The 16,474-nt window shown below is 44.6% G+C and overlaps 1 protein-coding gene across 1 annotated transcript in view; it reads right to left on the bottom strand.

Moving 5' to 3' along the window:
- Nucleotides 1-2,697, bottom strand: part of LOC116053862 (tetratricopeptide repeat protein 28) — a 150,234-nt gene extending 147,537 nt beyond the window's left edge. The window contains exons 1-2 of the mRNA XM_036008395.1: nucleotides 2,677-2,697; nucleotides 1,994-2,141 (exon numbers count right to left, since the gene is read on the bottom strand). Coding sequence (XP_035864288.1) covers nucleotides 1,994-2,141; nucleotides 2,677-2,697 — 169 coding nt within the window. The remainder of the gene's footprint in view (nucleotides 1-1,993; nucleotides 2,142-2,676) is intronic.
- Nucleotides 2,698-16,474: the final 13,777 nt, after the last annotated feature.

The following is a 16,474-nucleotide window of genomic DNA, read 5'->3' as shown; positions in this document are numbered from 1 at the left end:
TCCACCTTACAGGTGCTGATTAGACAGCATGATTATTGCACAGGTGTGCCTTAGGCTGGCCACAATAAAAGGCCACTCTAAAATATGCATTTTAATGTATTGAGGGGGTCCGAAAACAGTATCTGGTGTTATGGTTAGGGAAGTGCTCACGAACACAGATTTAGACAGATTGGTGAACAATATTTGAGAAAAATAGGCCTTTTGTGTACATAGAAAAAGTCTTGGATCTTTGAGTTCAGCTCATGAAAAATTGGTGGAAAAACAAAAGTGTTGCGTTTATAATTTTGTTCAGTGTAGTAAATGCAGAACTTGCCTTCTGTGGAACTGAGATTCTCCATATATTTGGGTTTACAATGTGCTCATAAGTTTCTTGGAAAATAAATCACTCAGCATGAAAAAGCATAAAAAAATGACTTTAGTCGACAAAAAACAAAAAAAGTCATCCAAACCATACCACGGTATCGGTCGTTTGCCCCCCCCCCCCCCAATATGACTCAAAGGAGCGTTTCATAAATTAGCACCCCTAGCGGTGGCAGGAAATACGTCATCATATCTAAACCAGAGAAGGTAACGGTCGCCGTTTTAAACACGTCGCTAACGTTGTGAAAGGGTCGCAGTTTGGTTAGATTTAGGCACCAAATCTAATGCTGTGCACTACGAGTACCCGGAGGCTACACTCAAATCCGTCAAAAAGTTGAGTGTGGGACGCTTGTCTCTATTCGCCCTCAGTTTTAATCAGTTGATTTAAAATCGACAGATCTGTAAAATGAATCATGCAAAAGCACCATTTTAAATCATGTGTTTACCAGAGATGTGCTCAGACGTTTCCTGGAAATAAATCATTCCGCAACGAGTCGATTAGTCGACTTATCAGTCGTTTTGGTCTTAGTCCGTAAAACTGAGTTTCTCCACAAAGAATCAGGCAAAAGCTCCACTTTAAATCCTGTGTTTACCAGATATGTTCTCATGTGCTCACTCAAGTTTCTTGGAAATAAGTCATTAAGGATGAAAAAGCATAAAAAAATTACCAACTAAAGAACTCTCAGACCCAAACTCAGACCAAAACGAAGGAGTAGTCGACTAATTGACTAAGATTGGGCAGTTTAACTAGCCTGGAAATCCAGACCCAAATCCGAAAGATTAAGGGTCTGCCATTGATTAATGAAAATGGCCCAACTCGAGAGGCAGCACCAAGCACGCAATTGGATAACACTACGACCAATCACAACAATACACGGGGTGACGTAGCCCCATACGCTTAGCTACCAGAGGAGCTCACTGGTAGATTAAACTCTTAGCTACCAGAGGAGCTCACTGGTAGATTAAACTCTTAGCTACCAGAGGAGCTAACTGGTAGATTAAACTCTTAGCTACCAGCAGAGCTAACTGGTAGATTAAACTCTTAGCTACCAGAGGAGCTAACTGGTAGATTAAACTCTTAGCTACCAGAGGAGCTAACTGGTAGATTAAACTCTTAGCTACCAGAGGAGCTAACCGGTAGATTAAACTCTTAGCTACCAGAGGAGCTAACTGGTAGATTAAACTCTTAGCTACCAGAGGAGCTAACTGGTAGATTAAACTCGTGCCGTATCCGGTCGGCAAAACAGCAAAAACATCCTTCTTGCAAAGGAACGATTGGAGCGCCGTCTTCTGTTCCTCTTTTAGATAAAAAGCCAAGTCTAACTCGTTCATTGTAGCGGCCAAAGCCGTTTCAAACAACTGGTGTTCATCCGTAGCCATCTTGCAATGTTTACTAATGACAGTGCTGTCGTCATCTGTTTAGCTCGCCTCTGGCCTGCCTATATCAGATACACAGATGTGATTGGTGCAGCTCGGCTACAAGGGCATAGTTAATGAGCATCATTACTGAATGCCAGAGTGACTCGCTGAGCAAATTACAATTGTGCTCTCGCGAGAACTCCAGGACTTCCAGAGCACAGTCCTACTGTCAAAACACAAATAAAAATTCCCATTCAGCTACTACATGTCTTACCTCGTAATGGCGACTTCATGGCGGCTTCTACCATGCCCACCAGCAGCTGCAGGCTCTTGGGGTCTTGGGCCAGGCCGGAGGCGAAGGCGGCCAGTGCGTCGGCATGGCGGCCAAGGTACTGAAGGGCAACACCCTGTCGGAAGTATGCCTGTAGAGAGAGAGAGAGAGAGAAAGAGAGAGTCGTTAGGGCTGCGGTCTAGAGCCACAGTGTTGGGCTTTACACAAACACATTAGCAGACACACTCATTTCACGCCATTTGCATTTTTTCCACATGAGCAGTTTTCGGAACATGGCACCTCTCTCCTTTCTGCATTCCCATAATAGAGTGATCGCTGTTTTTTTTTGTACTTGTTAATTGGATTATAAGTTTAACATAAATGCACATGTTACACTCTGGCTGGCTGCTTTTCTCAGGAGCTTATTGTTTTCTCTTTTAATATTTTGTTCTCCTGTTTGCTGTGGGAGCGAAGTGCACACAAGTGGAGAACTGGTATTTCTCTTGGGCTGTGTTAGAAAAAAAAAAGTACAGAGAAAGAATAAGGAGAAAGAGAGAGCTACTTACTCAAGTCGGTCTATAGCTCAGTAAAAGAACACCCATAAAAACTTCAGATTGTGCATTCCCTTTGTCGGGGTGCACTTGTAAAATAACAACACAACTGGCTGCAGTGTGATTTTGCCATACTTTCACATCAGATTGTGTCATGCTTTGGATACGCGAATGGCTCTTCAAGCAGACAGTGCATTAGTTGCATTTGTCATCCAGTCAGTTATTCACAGAGCTGAGACAGTCACATTGTTGCGAGTATAATAACTCAGCACTGCTGAGATATAAACTGCATGTGACTGGCGGCATACTGTATCTTTCTGTGAGAGACTAAATTGTTTTGGAACATTTCTTCAGATTGAAAACTAAAACAGACGCGGCCTCTGAGATCCAAAGCTCCATCAATACGTGTTTTTATCTTCACAATGTCTGTTTGGGCTCACCAGAAAAAAGAGATGTGTTTTGTTGTTTCCAGGCAAGTTTGTGACTCAGTATGTTTGTGTCTGATGCCTGATCAGAAAATAATCCGAGTGAGTTGTTAAACCTGACTCTGGTCCAGTCTAATAAGAGAAGGAAAGAGAGATGGAACTAGATCCAGCTCATTTATTCACCATCCAAACCGCTAAATCCCCCCAAGAGAACGCAAACGCTCTCAGAATAGTCATCTGGGCTTGTGTGTCAGAAATTACAGCAGCAAAGCATTGGGGGGGAGATAAGCAAAGAAACAACAGAATGTGTCTAAAATATGTCATGTCAGGAGTCTTAGGCCAGCTTCACACTGGATGCGTGGCGTGAGCGTGTCAGCTGCATGGCTCGAGCCGCGGCGAAAACGTGTGCGTGCTAGAAATAGAACTGATGACTATTTTTCGCGCGACACGCAAGCGTGTTGGAAGAGCAACATAGAATACGATAAGATGTTCATATGTCACTTGGACACGAATACATTTAATAAATGACATGTTGATGTTTGAAAGTCTCGAGGTTTTGACATAAATGCAGATATAAATGTCATTTAAAAAAATAATTATCGTTTTTTCAAATATTGCACCTGTCAGTCAATACAGAACGAAATATTCTGGAGCCTATTTTGCTGTCAATACTGCCGACGTTGTCTTTGCTGTAATCACATCAGTATATATTTATGTTTAACATGAAGTATACTACTGCTTGAGTGCAGTAAATCAAGGGAAATGTGTACAGACAAGGCTAGCAGCAGCATCAGCGCCGCGTCAGACACGTTTCTGCTGTGAAAAGACAGAAAACGCCACGCAGCCGCCACGCAGCTGACACGCCACGCAGCCAGTGTGTGGCCGGACGACAAATGACGACGCACATCAGTCAGTCTTATCTGTTAGGTAGCTTACAGACCTTTCAGTAACAGTTCCACCTCGTCCTCGCTCCAAGATAATAAATCCCTGCTCTTACTTTTCACAGTTGTCGTTCTTTCTCAAAAGTATTTTCTGTATTTTCATCTTCTACATCCATGATTTTCAACCGCAGAGTAACGTCAGACAGTCTGCTTCCTGTTCACACCGACACGCACATGCCCAGTGTGTCTCAACAGTCATGTGATATGTGATGTCAGACGTGTTAATATTGACGGAGATTAGTTCTGCTACTGGAGCTGAAACTCTTGTGTGGACGGAGATGGTTTTTGTCTCAAAACGCCGCTTAAAAATGAAAATGTAGCCGTGTGGATGTAGCCTTAGTCTTTCCTTCTCTGGTGTTTTTGTGTGTTGTTGATGTGGGAGCGTGGCAGTCCCGGCTGCTGTCTGGTCACCTCCTCACTGAGCAGGCAGTAACTCCACTCACAGCCTTTAAAAGTGACACCAGGGATAATTTGCTATTAGCATCTAAGAGGCCTTTTCATTAGTCTTCCCAAGTTCTCTGTTAGCACCGCTAGGCAGCGAAAGAAGGCGGAGAGGATTAGAGAAAATGAGACATGACATCGAATTTATAGAGACCAGTGATTAATTTCGCTTCCGCCCGAGCCCCCCACTGACTACCGATCTCTCTCTAGACTTCTGCCCCTCTCTGCATCTCTGCATCCCTTCGCTCGCATCGCAACTCCATCGAAAATGACGAGGACAGAGATTAGATTCAAAGCATTAACCTTTGTTCTGACACTGTTATTATATGAGGGGAGTGCAGGCCAAAGTATCCGCTCAATATTAATCGCATCTTGTGGCGGTGGAGTTTGGGCAGGAGGCTTTTGGCGAGAGCGGGGAGCCCCACAAACGTTTCGCCCGGGGGAGCAAAAGACATTTAAAAGCACTTCTCCCTTTGATTAGATTTAGCCTACAATATGACTGCTCCCACCCAGAGATCTTTCTTTTATTCTCCTGAGTGGCGTGCCCGGATTGAGGCGGCCAGGGAGAGAGAGGACGAGGATGGAGATGAATAAAATAAGGCTCTCTTCAAAAGGAAAAATTGCAATCTTCTTTAATCCTTTTATTCTACCCTATGCTCTCATACATGAGGCAGAAAGACCATGCAGGAGAGTGCATTACAACACTGCAAACACAAGCATGAGTATAAATGCGTAAACGAACGAGCCGCGGCAAAAATGACAAAATCAATGTGCCGTACAGCCTCATGGGATTTTTATTTTCTTCCATTAATCTCCCACTACCTTCAAAACACATCCTATAGCTGCACAAAGACATACACACACACGATAGGATCTCAGCCTTTGCATAATCCAACAAGTCAATTCAACCAGCGAGGCCCATAAAACAAGAGGGCTCACTTGAATTTACATTACTGTAGCTGAATACCAGCGTAAGGGAGCATCAACTAGAGCACAAGAGCACAACACTGCAGAAATGACACCAACAGGTTAGCTACGCTATTGGCATGAGGCATTATGGGAGAGGGGTGAGCAAGATTTTACCCCTAACACAACCTTTTTTTTCTTAATTCACGCATAACAGGATCTTTTCTAAAAACACAGCAGCGGCATCTGCTTAGAGCTGCTGCTACACTGATTAGCACAGCCTCGCTTAGCTCGTAGCCAGACAGAGAGAGAGGTACAGTAGGGGGGGAGAGAGAGAGAGAGAGAATTACAGGAAAAGAGAGAGGGCTCCACAGATTAACTTTGCCCTGTCAACATACACAACCAAATGGCACAAGTCAGTGCAAAAACCATCTCCCTAAACAGGATGCATAATAGAGAAGGCAAAGTTCTCACAGAACACAGGCCTTCCTGAACTGTGCCGCATCTGTTAGGCATCTTGTACAACACGACATCCACCAACCTAAGACTTCTGATCATGTCTTTTGCCTGAAATTCAATCCAGGGTAAATTATTGAACCTTCCTGCATCTTCTGCCTCGTCTATTTAAAGCAGCAATGTGCTGATGCTACAGAGGAGTGGATCGAGTGGGGAGGTTTGTCGTTCTCACCCGTGGGTAAATTCTGGGAGTGCTAACGCGCATGTGTTTCAGTGCGTGTGTGTGTGTGAGAGAAAAAGAGAGAGGGAGAGAAAACGAGAAAGCACATACAGTATGTGTAAGAGAGAGGATAAAAGCTTTTCTTGTCTCTCGAACATTTTAATATTTCATGAATGCTTGTTTGATGTAGTTTTAAATATTCATGTTTCTATGCTTTGGAGGAAGAGGTAAGTGATGCAAAAAAAAAAGAAAAGAAAAAGTGATTCACTCTGGTACACTGTGCTGCACACTGCGGGGATCCAACATTCTCGGCACACATATGCCCAAAACAAGCCTATGCACACCAGTCACATGCGCTCCCTTTCTCTCTAACAAGACACTTAAAATGAAACATGGACAATTTTCTTTCCGTGACAGCTCTGTTGTTCACAATAAGGCCCACAGTCAGAGCAGCTGAACAGAAAGTTGACAAGATTAAGATTGGGCGTTTGGCGCAAGACCAGCTGTTTCCTATTAGCAGATTAATGCCTCGACATATGTCCTCGCCCCCTTCGTAGGCCCCTCTTCAGTACACTGTAACCCCAGGGGTGTCATCAGCCCCTGGGAGCACGGCTGTGTTTGCACTTGTCTATCCAAGTTCAAAATCTGGGCCTACTTAAAGGAAGGATTCATTGACATTATATATTTAGACAAGCTGTGCTTAATAGATGAGCAAAAGGAGTAGGATTGAACCAAGCAGCGGCAACTTCCGTGCCTTAAAAGTGAAGCCAATGCAAACAATTCCCTTAAACCTGCATTCTATCGAATTTCAACCCGGTCTCACGCCAGTTTGTGAAATGGTCACGTTATTTTAATTTACTGATTCTTGTACAGGTCACGATTTGCTCGTTTATTTCGTGTACAGGTCACGATTTTCGAACGTGACCATTTCACGTACAGCCATGACACTGGGCTGCTCTGGGGGATGCAACAACGGGGAAATTAAACGCGACACGCTGGCGACAACAATGGGACGGACCGCCACACACAGGACGCGCAGGGACACGATCCGCGGTCTCTGTGGCATGCAACGACGGGGACGTGAAACGCCACATGCCGGCCATGTGCTCACCACACAAAAGAAACGACAATCGTGTCCTGTTCACGAATCAATTGATTCAATAATGTGACCATTTCACGAACTGCCATGAGACTGGGCTGCTAATTTCCAGCAAATTAGCAAGCTAGCGCTATAGCGTTAGGTGGTAACTTAAGAGAAAGTCTGCTGATTTTCAACCAGCTCTGTACACAGAGGTCTGGATGACCCACGTCAGAAGGGTTGAAAATCGGCCAATGTCCCTCTTTAGCTTTTAGCTTAGCGCAGCGCCATTGAAAACATAAACACCGCTGCCTCCCCAGCTCCCCCCCTTTCTTCTGGCTCCAATATACCAAGATGGCGACGACCAAATATGAAAACTACCGGCTTCAAAACGGCAGTCCATAAACCAATGGGTGACGTCCCTGCTGCTACATCCATCACTTTTACAGTCTCTGGTTTAACATATGCCAAGGTAGATGCACAAAGTTCCTTATCTAACATCTTAAAATAGGACGAATGCTGATAACAACACACACGCGTCCCAGAGTTGGAAAATCCTGTTCGATCAATAGTTTGTTGCCAACAGTTTCCTACATCTAAGTTGATTCCCCCAGGTAGCAGTATGAGATGCATGCAGTGCTTCCAAGACAAATCCCTTACTAAAGACTGCCAAATCTATTTGTTTATCCTATCCTGAATCCGTCATTTTCAGCAAGAAATCAAATTGCCAAGGTAATTTGTAAATCCTTTGTATCAGGGGCACTGGGGCTGGAAACACGCCCAAGTAGTCAGTTATTTACAGACAGCTGAAGCTGTTTCCTGCCACACTTTCAGAGTTGTAAAATCTAAACCGCAATGATGTCTCTCTGAACAAACGGCATAACTCCTTGCCCACAATGCCGCCAGCCTGTCATCGAACCGCCTGCTCCAGCTGTGCTCCAGCAGCCCAAGGATTTATGCGGCTTGCTGTGCCCTGATCGGTGATCAGCAATAATAGAGACGCTTTCAAATGTGGAAATCAATAAAAGACGCGTATGAGCTCCGTTTAGACAGTGCCACACCCTTCGCTGCTGTGGTGTGTTTAGGATCGGCCCGCTGCAGATGGTTTCTGACCACCCACAGGGCAGTTGGAGCCAATGTGACGACTCTCAACAGAACCCCCCCCCGCTGCCAACATAATGGAACCAAAATCAGACCATCAAACAGGGACAGCGGGCTGCAAATACACTGCACGCACACACAAATACAAACTGAAGAAAAATACATCAATATCTCCTTCAGAAAACCACCCATCTGTCTCAAACAAACATGTATTACTCAAAATCAGCTTTCCACACAGGCAAGGGCGCTGGGATCAGATTAACACTAATGGTGTGACAGGAACAAAGGGATTGCTGCCTCCGTTTCTGGCCTCTTTAACTATAGGTGTCGTTGCCTGGTTTCCAATGCGACCCAGAAATGTCATGTGTCGACCAAGGGTTTCAGACATGTGCCGCCGCCATCCCTCGCAAATCTCTGCCACTACACTTTCAAGGTGACACAGTCGATTCGCTGGGTACACAAAATGTCAACTGCTTAATTTAATATCCAGGGATAACTGTCTGCCATGACAAATTAGCTGGGAGAACAGCTAAAAAAAAAGAAAAGTGAAATGGAATGATTGCTTCTTTGGGCCTTCTGCCCTTCAACTTGACAAGCTGAAAGCCACAGTACAGCACAATGGAGCCGGAACTTAATTAAAGTGATTTCTGAAGCCATGTCGGTGAGTTTCTACCCATCTTCCCGCGCCTTCCTGCAGGTATAGATCTCCTCCCCCCACCCCCAGGAGCAAAAAGGTACGAGGTCGGTCCTCAGAGAGGCAGCCGGGGGGGGGGGGGGGGGTGTTACACCCATCGCCTCGGGCCAAACATGAACCTCTGGCCTCGGGGTCACGGGGATCGAATCATGACACAGCTGCCTGTCTATCACCATCTCCCCAATCTAATAAACCCAAACCCTAAAGCAGCAAACACCCATGACCTGCATCGATCGTGTCTGTGTGTGTGTGTGTGTGTGTGTTCATGTGTTGTGTCAGTGGAGAAAAACCAGTGACAGACTCATTTTTCCTCACACTGAGTGAAAGATTTCTACATTAATCCAGCCAATCGATGAAAAATGATGAATTTTCAGGATTTTGTTTTGGCTTTTATGCTGACCAGGAGGGATTTTGTGGAAAACACTTTGGTCAAGTCTACAGTGGTCTGGATCAACGGAAGTACATTTCCAGGATAAAGCCTGATATCTGGCGCGTGTCTGCTCTCTGTGTGTCGCTGTTCTCAAACTCTGTTCTCTTTCGGGAAACGACAGCCTTCGAGCTAGCGAGCTACACGCTGAAAATGTCAAGTTTTGAAGAAGATGTGGATGGTGCAACAAGACAGACCTGCTTGGTTCTTTCAGGGAATGATTGTAAAGATTTATAAGAATATGTTTAGATCATTTCCTCTCTAACTGGGACGTTTTGGGACTGATTGGTGAGATTGCTGTGGACACACGGAGATACACTGGTGAGAGCCAATGAGGTTTAACCATGTATCAGCTCATTTAAATAGCTCATGTTACTGTATTGTGTCAACAATTAACTTCATTTAATATTGTATGAGGCGTTTTCTTTTGCGGGGTGCAAATGTTCCACCAAAACAAGTTCCTTCCTGAGACTATTTAGCAGAGCCACCGTCGCTGCGTCCGGAGCTTAGCGCCGCCTAAGACGACTGCGATTGATTTAAAGAAATGCAAACAACCCAGAGCGTTTTATTCTATCCCAGAATGCACCTGTGGTGTAGCCAGACCTTTACTCCACAGCGCTGTGGAGATAGAGCTGGCTATGCGAGACCACAGTGATTTTATGTTAGCAGCATCAGCCTCACCAAAGGTGGATGTTGCACCATGTGTATGTAGGTAGACGCACTCAAATATTTATGATCCACTGATGTATACCTCCCTGAGGGGGTAGATGCTGCTGATTGCTGTTCCATCCAAAGCCCTTAATTAGCCCATTAGATTAGACGGCTGTAATGAGAGCAAATTAAACTGATCTTTCTTTGTGGAGCCAGCAATTAAAGGGTAAATGTTTCATTATATAGTGAGTGGTGACAATAAGACCCAGGTAAAATCCAGCTGCCTGGTGGCAACTTCAGCGCGAGAGACATTGAAGTACTCTCTCACGGCTGCGAGGAATCGATTAGCTGGCTCTCATCAAACTGGCAGCCAGCGCCGGACTTCAGATTGGAAAAGGTCATAGTCAGGTATGTGGAATCAATGCTGAGCACTCTGTATTCACTGTGTCTCGTATTATCTGGCTGGGGGATGGCTTTAACGTTTTCTGAAAACAATTACCAAAAGACAATGAGAAGCTTCAATAAAGAAGGTCAGGGTTTGCGATCGGGGGAAGTGACATGCGGCGCACATCCGTTGTGACAGTCAGAGCGAAATGGAAGGGAAAAACTGATATTGCTTGTTTTTCACAAACAGATGAAATGGCAAAATAGCGGCAAGCTGTGGGGTCGTGCAGTGACACGCTGTCACAATACAATGTTTGGCAGAGGGGAATTCAATTTTCTTTCCGCTACGTGCATGTCCACCACAACTGAGGGGTTTTTCACAAAGGAAACAGACCAATGGAAAGTAAAAACAGCAGATAAAACGGCAATATGCCTTCAGCTCATTCCAAGCACGCTAATACTAATGTTAGAATAACCGTGTGACACTCTTCCACTATGATTTATAGCCCGATTTGTCACATGGATGCAGCTAGCATACGTGCATTCTTATTAGCATCTTAAGAGTCTTGAGATGTGAGGCTGAGAGGGTCAGGGTGCTAAACAGATTTCTGTGCCCCTCTCGACTAGATCCTTGGCTCTGCTCTGCCTGAGCATTGCACACGAACCCCACAGCCACAGGGGCTGACTCTCAATTAAAGTGGGCATTAATTACTTAAAGGAGCTTTAATCAATCAAAGCCAGATGGTGAACCTGAAAAAAAAGAGCAAACTCGAGGCTGCAGGAGTGCTTTCCACCCCAACTAGACTAGAGGTGGCCATAAAAGGCTTTATTGCAAAATACCTACAAGGCTAACATTTTATAGTTTATTTGGTTACACTTTACTTGAAGGTATCTACATAAGAGTGACATAACACTGTCATGAACGTGTCATAAACATTATAAACGAGTCATAAACGTTTATGACATAACACTTCTTAAGTCATTTGGTTTTGTCATGACAAGTTATGGTTATGGTTATGGTTAGGGGTCATGTGTCATGACTGTGTCATGTGTTCATGACAGTGTCGTGTCACTCTTATGTATGTATGCCTTCAAGTAAAGTGTTACCGTTTATTTTTTTTGCAGCATCAAGCAAGGAGCTGCGATCTCGGCTGAATCTACGTGCCGATCGTCACAACTGAAATAGGGAGGCAACTAACATCCATTGTCGATTAATCTGTCGATTATTTTTCTAGATTAATCGATTTGTTGTTGGGGCTATAAAATGGTGAAAAATGTGGATCAGTGTTTCCCCAAAAGCCCAAGATGACGTCCTCAAATGTCTTGTTTTGTCCACAACTCAAAGATATTCAGTTTCCTGTCACAGAGGAGAGAAGAGACTAGAACATATTCACATTTAACAAGCTGACAGCAGAGAATGTTTGGTTTGTTTTCATAAAAAATTACTCAAACCGATAGAACGAGTATAAAGTAATTATCAAAATAGTTGGCAGTGAATTTAATAGTTAAACACTAAGGCCTCCTGCACACTGGCTGCATGGCGTGAGCGTGGCGTTTCTGCTGCGTGTCAGTTGCGTGGCGGCTGCGTGGCGTTTTCTATGTCTTTACACACCAGAAAGGTGTCTGACGTGGCGCTGCTGCTGCTAGCCCTGTCTGTACACATGGATGTTTCCCATTGATAAAATGAAATAATAGCGTGTCCTTCAACTTTATTTTGTATTTATTTGTTTGCACGTATTTCGATATATATTTTTTTCATATATATTTCAATTCCCTTTCCTGAGATAATAAAGTCCATGTTATTGTTTTACCAGAATCCAAATGAAATCGATAATTAGTTATCTGTTAATTATTATTATTTTTTTTTTAAATTACATTTATATCTGCATTTATGTCAAAACCTGGAGACTTTCAAACATCAAAATGTCATTTATTAATATGTATTTGTGTCAAAATGAAGTATAAACAACTTTTTTTTGTTTTTGTATTCTATGTTGCCTGGGAACGCTTCCAACACGCTTGCGTGTCGCGTGAAAAATAGGTGTCGGTCCTATTTCTAGCATGCACTTTTCGGCGCGGCTCGAGCCGAGCCTGAGACGAGAGTGTCACACAGGCAGTGTGCAAGCTCTAACCTGTTACCATGGAAGCCAAAATAAAAACGGACACGCCACGCAGCCAGTGTGCAAGAGCTCTAATTGACTTTGCAGCTCTTAACTGAACCTCTCACCAATGATTAAAAAACGTGCGACAAATAAGCTCACAATAAAACTAAAAGTCCCTTTTTCTAATACAAATTGTATGTAATGATTATGCAAAGCCAACGCCAATTGAATGAGCAGGCCTGGCCATATGTGTCCCTGATGTCTTTAGCCCTACAATGCCGACAGAAGAGGCTACTTGGCCCCGGTGCTGCTGTACTCTCCTGGCCTGAGGCTCCACATCCTCCATCTTCATTTGTACTCCCTTAATTGGCTTTGACAGTGAACTCAAGCATGGCTGAAAAATACCCTCCTCTTAGTAAACACAGGCTGAGAGACACATGTTCTCAACATGGGAAACCAGGCATCTCCATTAGCCATTAGGATGGGTAGTCATGTCCGACTGACCCTCTCTAAACGCCTCTTCAAAAGCAACTTCACCTCTCAAACGTTTGCTGCCATCTAGGAGACAAAGGCTTCTAAGTTCACACTTTTGCAAGTGCATTTAAATTCTATGACTGGCCATGTGGATGTAATGGATTTAATTTCCCCTCCCTAACAGTTATTTCTCCTCTGCTTAGTGAGGAATGATAATGAGCCAATAATATATCTAAATCACAACTGCTATGCCTACAATTCTCACTATGAACTGCAGCCACATGCTCAACGTTATGTTTTGTAAACCATGGCTGAATCTCAGTTCTCTTATTTGATATCTCCTCGCTCCTCAGGAAGTTGTTCTGGCCCTCCTTCGTGAAGGCCGTCTCAAAGCTCTTATTCCTGCCCCGAGGAGCGATTATAGAGGATGGAGTTGGGAGGAGCACATTTCCAAGTTTCCTTCGAGAGAGGGAAGCACGTGAAGGAATCGTGGATGCAATTTAAGGACCTGGGACCAACCCCACAAGTCATATTTAGAGAAATGCACTTAAATTCTTCAACTCGATATGCTGTGCAACATTTCTTTTTGAACTTATCTTATTCACAAAACCATTTAGCCTGTGCAAAATGTTCGAACTGGCATTTCCTGAGGTGTGAAAAATCAGGATTTCTGAGCCTGAGGTGTTATGCTGAGCTCGAGTATCATTGCTTGTTGAGTTCCCAACGAGAGACCGAGTCCACCAACTGATTACACCCCCCTCACACTGCCACTCAGGAGGCCCGGCTCCTCGGCAGTGTCGGCGCTGGTGTTGGGTTCATTATGTTGCTCTGGCCTCGGTGGGAAGCTGCTTCATCAAACAGGAGTCAGCAGCGCAGGCTGCTCGACAGTGTGACTTCTCTAGAGTTGCCGTGCAATACTTCAAAAGACTCACACTCAGCCTTTATGGAGAGTTCTAATGAAAAGCATGGCATGAGCCTGGTGCTTTTGATTCTGCTAGTAAGGAGTCATACATGATAGACTCAAAGGCAAGTTGAATTACAGATAAGGCGCCGCGAGGCTGAGGAGACTGGAGAGAGAAGAGGGCAAGGTGAGGAAAGACAGTGGTGATGTAAGCCAAAGGGTTATGGTACGTGTTCACGGGCACAGTCATTTCCACACTTCCCATTCGTTGTCTATGTGAGCAGCCGGGCAATGCACTCCCTTATCATGCAGCTGCCTACACTCCCTGAATCTGTAGAGACAAACATAATTATACACGAACAGGTTTTTGTTATTAGAGGCTGAATATTCTCACCCCCTCACCTGTGGCCTATGAATGACCGGATGTGGTCTAAGTTTTCCCTTTGTCTCAGTTTATCACAACATCAACATGACATCATGACTTTGCGTAAACATACACGCCCACTTTCTTAAGCCAAGTGGCGTGTCATCTTTTGAGCTATCCGCGTGTATGTCTACGCTATATACAGCGGACGTAATCGCGAGAAGAAAGCGACGGTTGAGTTTAGGAAACGTGACTCACGGGACGCGATCCCCGGTCTCCTGGGTGAAAGTCCTGTGTTTGACCCATCCACCCCCCCGACCAACCTCCCAATACGAATTTCTCCCTTTCATACTACTTGCTACGGTGTCAATTCACACGCAATCATAAGGTAATAAGGTTGATAAGTACGCTACAAAGCGAGTATGCATCTTGATAACACGCCAATAATGGCATACAAATTGGCGTGTCGTACATACGCCACTTCATGAGATCATTCTGACAACATGGTGTTTCTGGAAATTCCACCGCAGTCCAATCAGGTGCAGCCACGGCGGTTGTGAGAGGGTGAAGCCTGTTTTATTTGCTTGTCAGTGGTCAGTGAAGAGAAATTAAGAACCGCTAGTGGCGAGCCCATTGGGCGTCCACTGCCGGGAAGCGGGGCCATCTCCCGTGGACACGTACCATTACACTCAAAACTAGGAGGCGGTGGAAAGACAGACGAAGAGAGATAAAGGTTACCGCGTGAAGGACACACAGAGATGCCTCTTGTTATTCCTTCCTAGTGTCCTCTACATGTCAGCTGCCATCCAGCCTATCAGAGCTCTTTATTGAGTCTGACCTGCTTCTCCTTCCCCTCGCCCAGTGCAGCAGCAGCATCACTATACTGGGCTGTTGTGGCTGCAGAGCCACTGCGTTGCCATGCTTGGGCACACAGAGATCTCCTCAGCGATTACCAGATAAATGCACTTTAATTCACAACACATGCGGCTGGGGTTTATATATAGACTCGCTAATTCCCCCGCGGCCACACTGCAATATGAACTCCATGCTGCACCAATTTAAGTGTGCGATGAGTCCCACGCCGACAGGTTCCTCTACTTATCATATATATGACATGCTCCGGCACATTGCTGCAAAAAAGGGACCATATCAGAAGCTGGGGAAAAAAACATTATGGGTGGACCAGTGTGGATTTTTCATTATTAATGAGGAGAGTGGGTTTCAGGGCTGCTTTTCTATTGAGAATTATCAGTCAACCCCAGATGTAATTGAGCAGTAGAACCGTTTCCGAGGGAGATGTCACACCCAGCACGTAGACCAAAGATTAATCGATTAGTGGTCAACTGTTAAATTAATCGCCAACTGTTTTGATAATCGGTTTGACTCATTTTTTATGGAAAACGAGTACAAATTCTCTGATTCCAGCTTGTTAAATATGAATATTTTCTCCTCTGTGACAGTAAACTGAATATCTTTGAGTTGGGGACAAAACAAGATATTTGAGGACGTCATCTTGGGACTTTGGGAAACACTGATGCACATTTTTCACCATTTTCTGACATTTTAGAGACCAAACAACTCATCGAGAAAATAATCAACAGATTAAACGACAATTAAAAATAATCGTTGGTTGCAGCCCCACACATTTTAACCAGCCCAATGCTGCTAATGCACATATTAGCAACAAGTACTTACTATTTTCGACTGAAATCCTGACAGTCAACTCCCATAACAGGCTAATTGGCAGAGTTGCACTGAAAGGAGGTGTCTGCCTCTGATAACACTGAGCGGTCCTGTACCACATCTGCACAGTCTCTGTGTTAGCTCATTAAACAGCAAGTTCCCTCCGCGTTCTTTGGCCATCACCATGCATCATTAATTGTGTCCGCCTGCTAATCATGTTAGCTGTGTTTCCCTGGCTTTGATATCTATCTCGACGCACGCTGCGTCACTCCGCGGACGGTCCGGTAATAAGATAAAGGGAACAGGTTTCCTACCACCTGTGGACACGTTATACGTTCAAAAAAGGAAGTAAATATGTTAATTGAAATTCGTCTGCCAACTGGTCTCAACATAGTCAAGTCATCCACCGCCAGAAAACGCACACGCGCACACACACGCACGCACGCACACACACAGTAAGCCAAACAAGACGACTTGCTCAGAGCTATGAGTCATACGGTGGGTGCCAACTATCAACGGGGCCCGCCGTACCCAGCTGGCTGTAGCAGCAGAATGTATTCATTTTCTCATTCAGTAACAAACATATACTACAAATAGATTAATAGTGTTTGATCAGCTTGGCAGAGCGACGCCAGTTAATATGCATGGAGGGCGTGAGGCATGATGCTTGAGTTCTGTGTGTGCT

Source organism: Sander lucioperca, chromosome 2, assembly GCF_008315115.2.
Source record: "Sander lucioperca isolate FBNREF2018 chromosome 2, SLUC_FBN_1.2, whole genome shotgun sequence".
Lineage (NCBI taxonomy): Eukaryota > Metazoa > Chordata > Actinopteri > Perciformes > Percidae > Sander > Sander lucioperca.
Note: the sequence above shows the minus strand (reverse complement) of the source record. Positions and strands in the feature narration are given on the sequence as shown.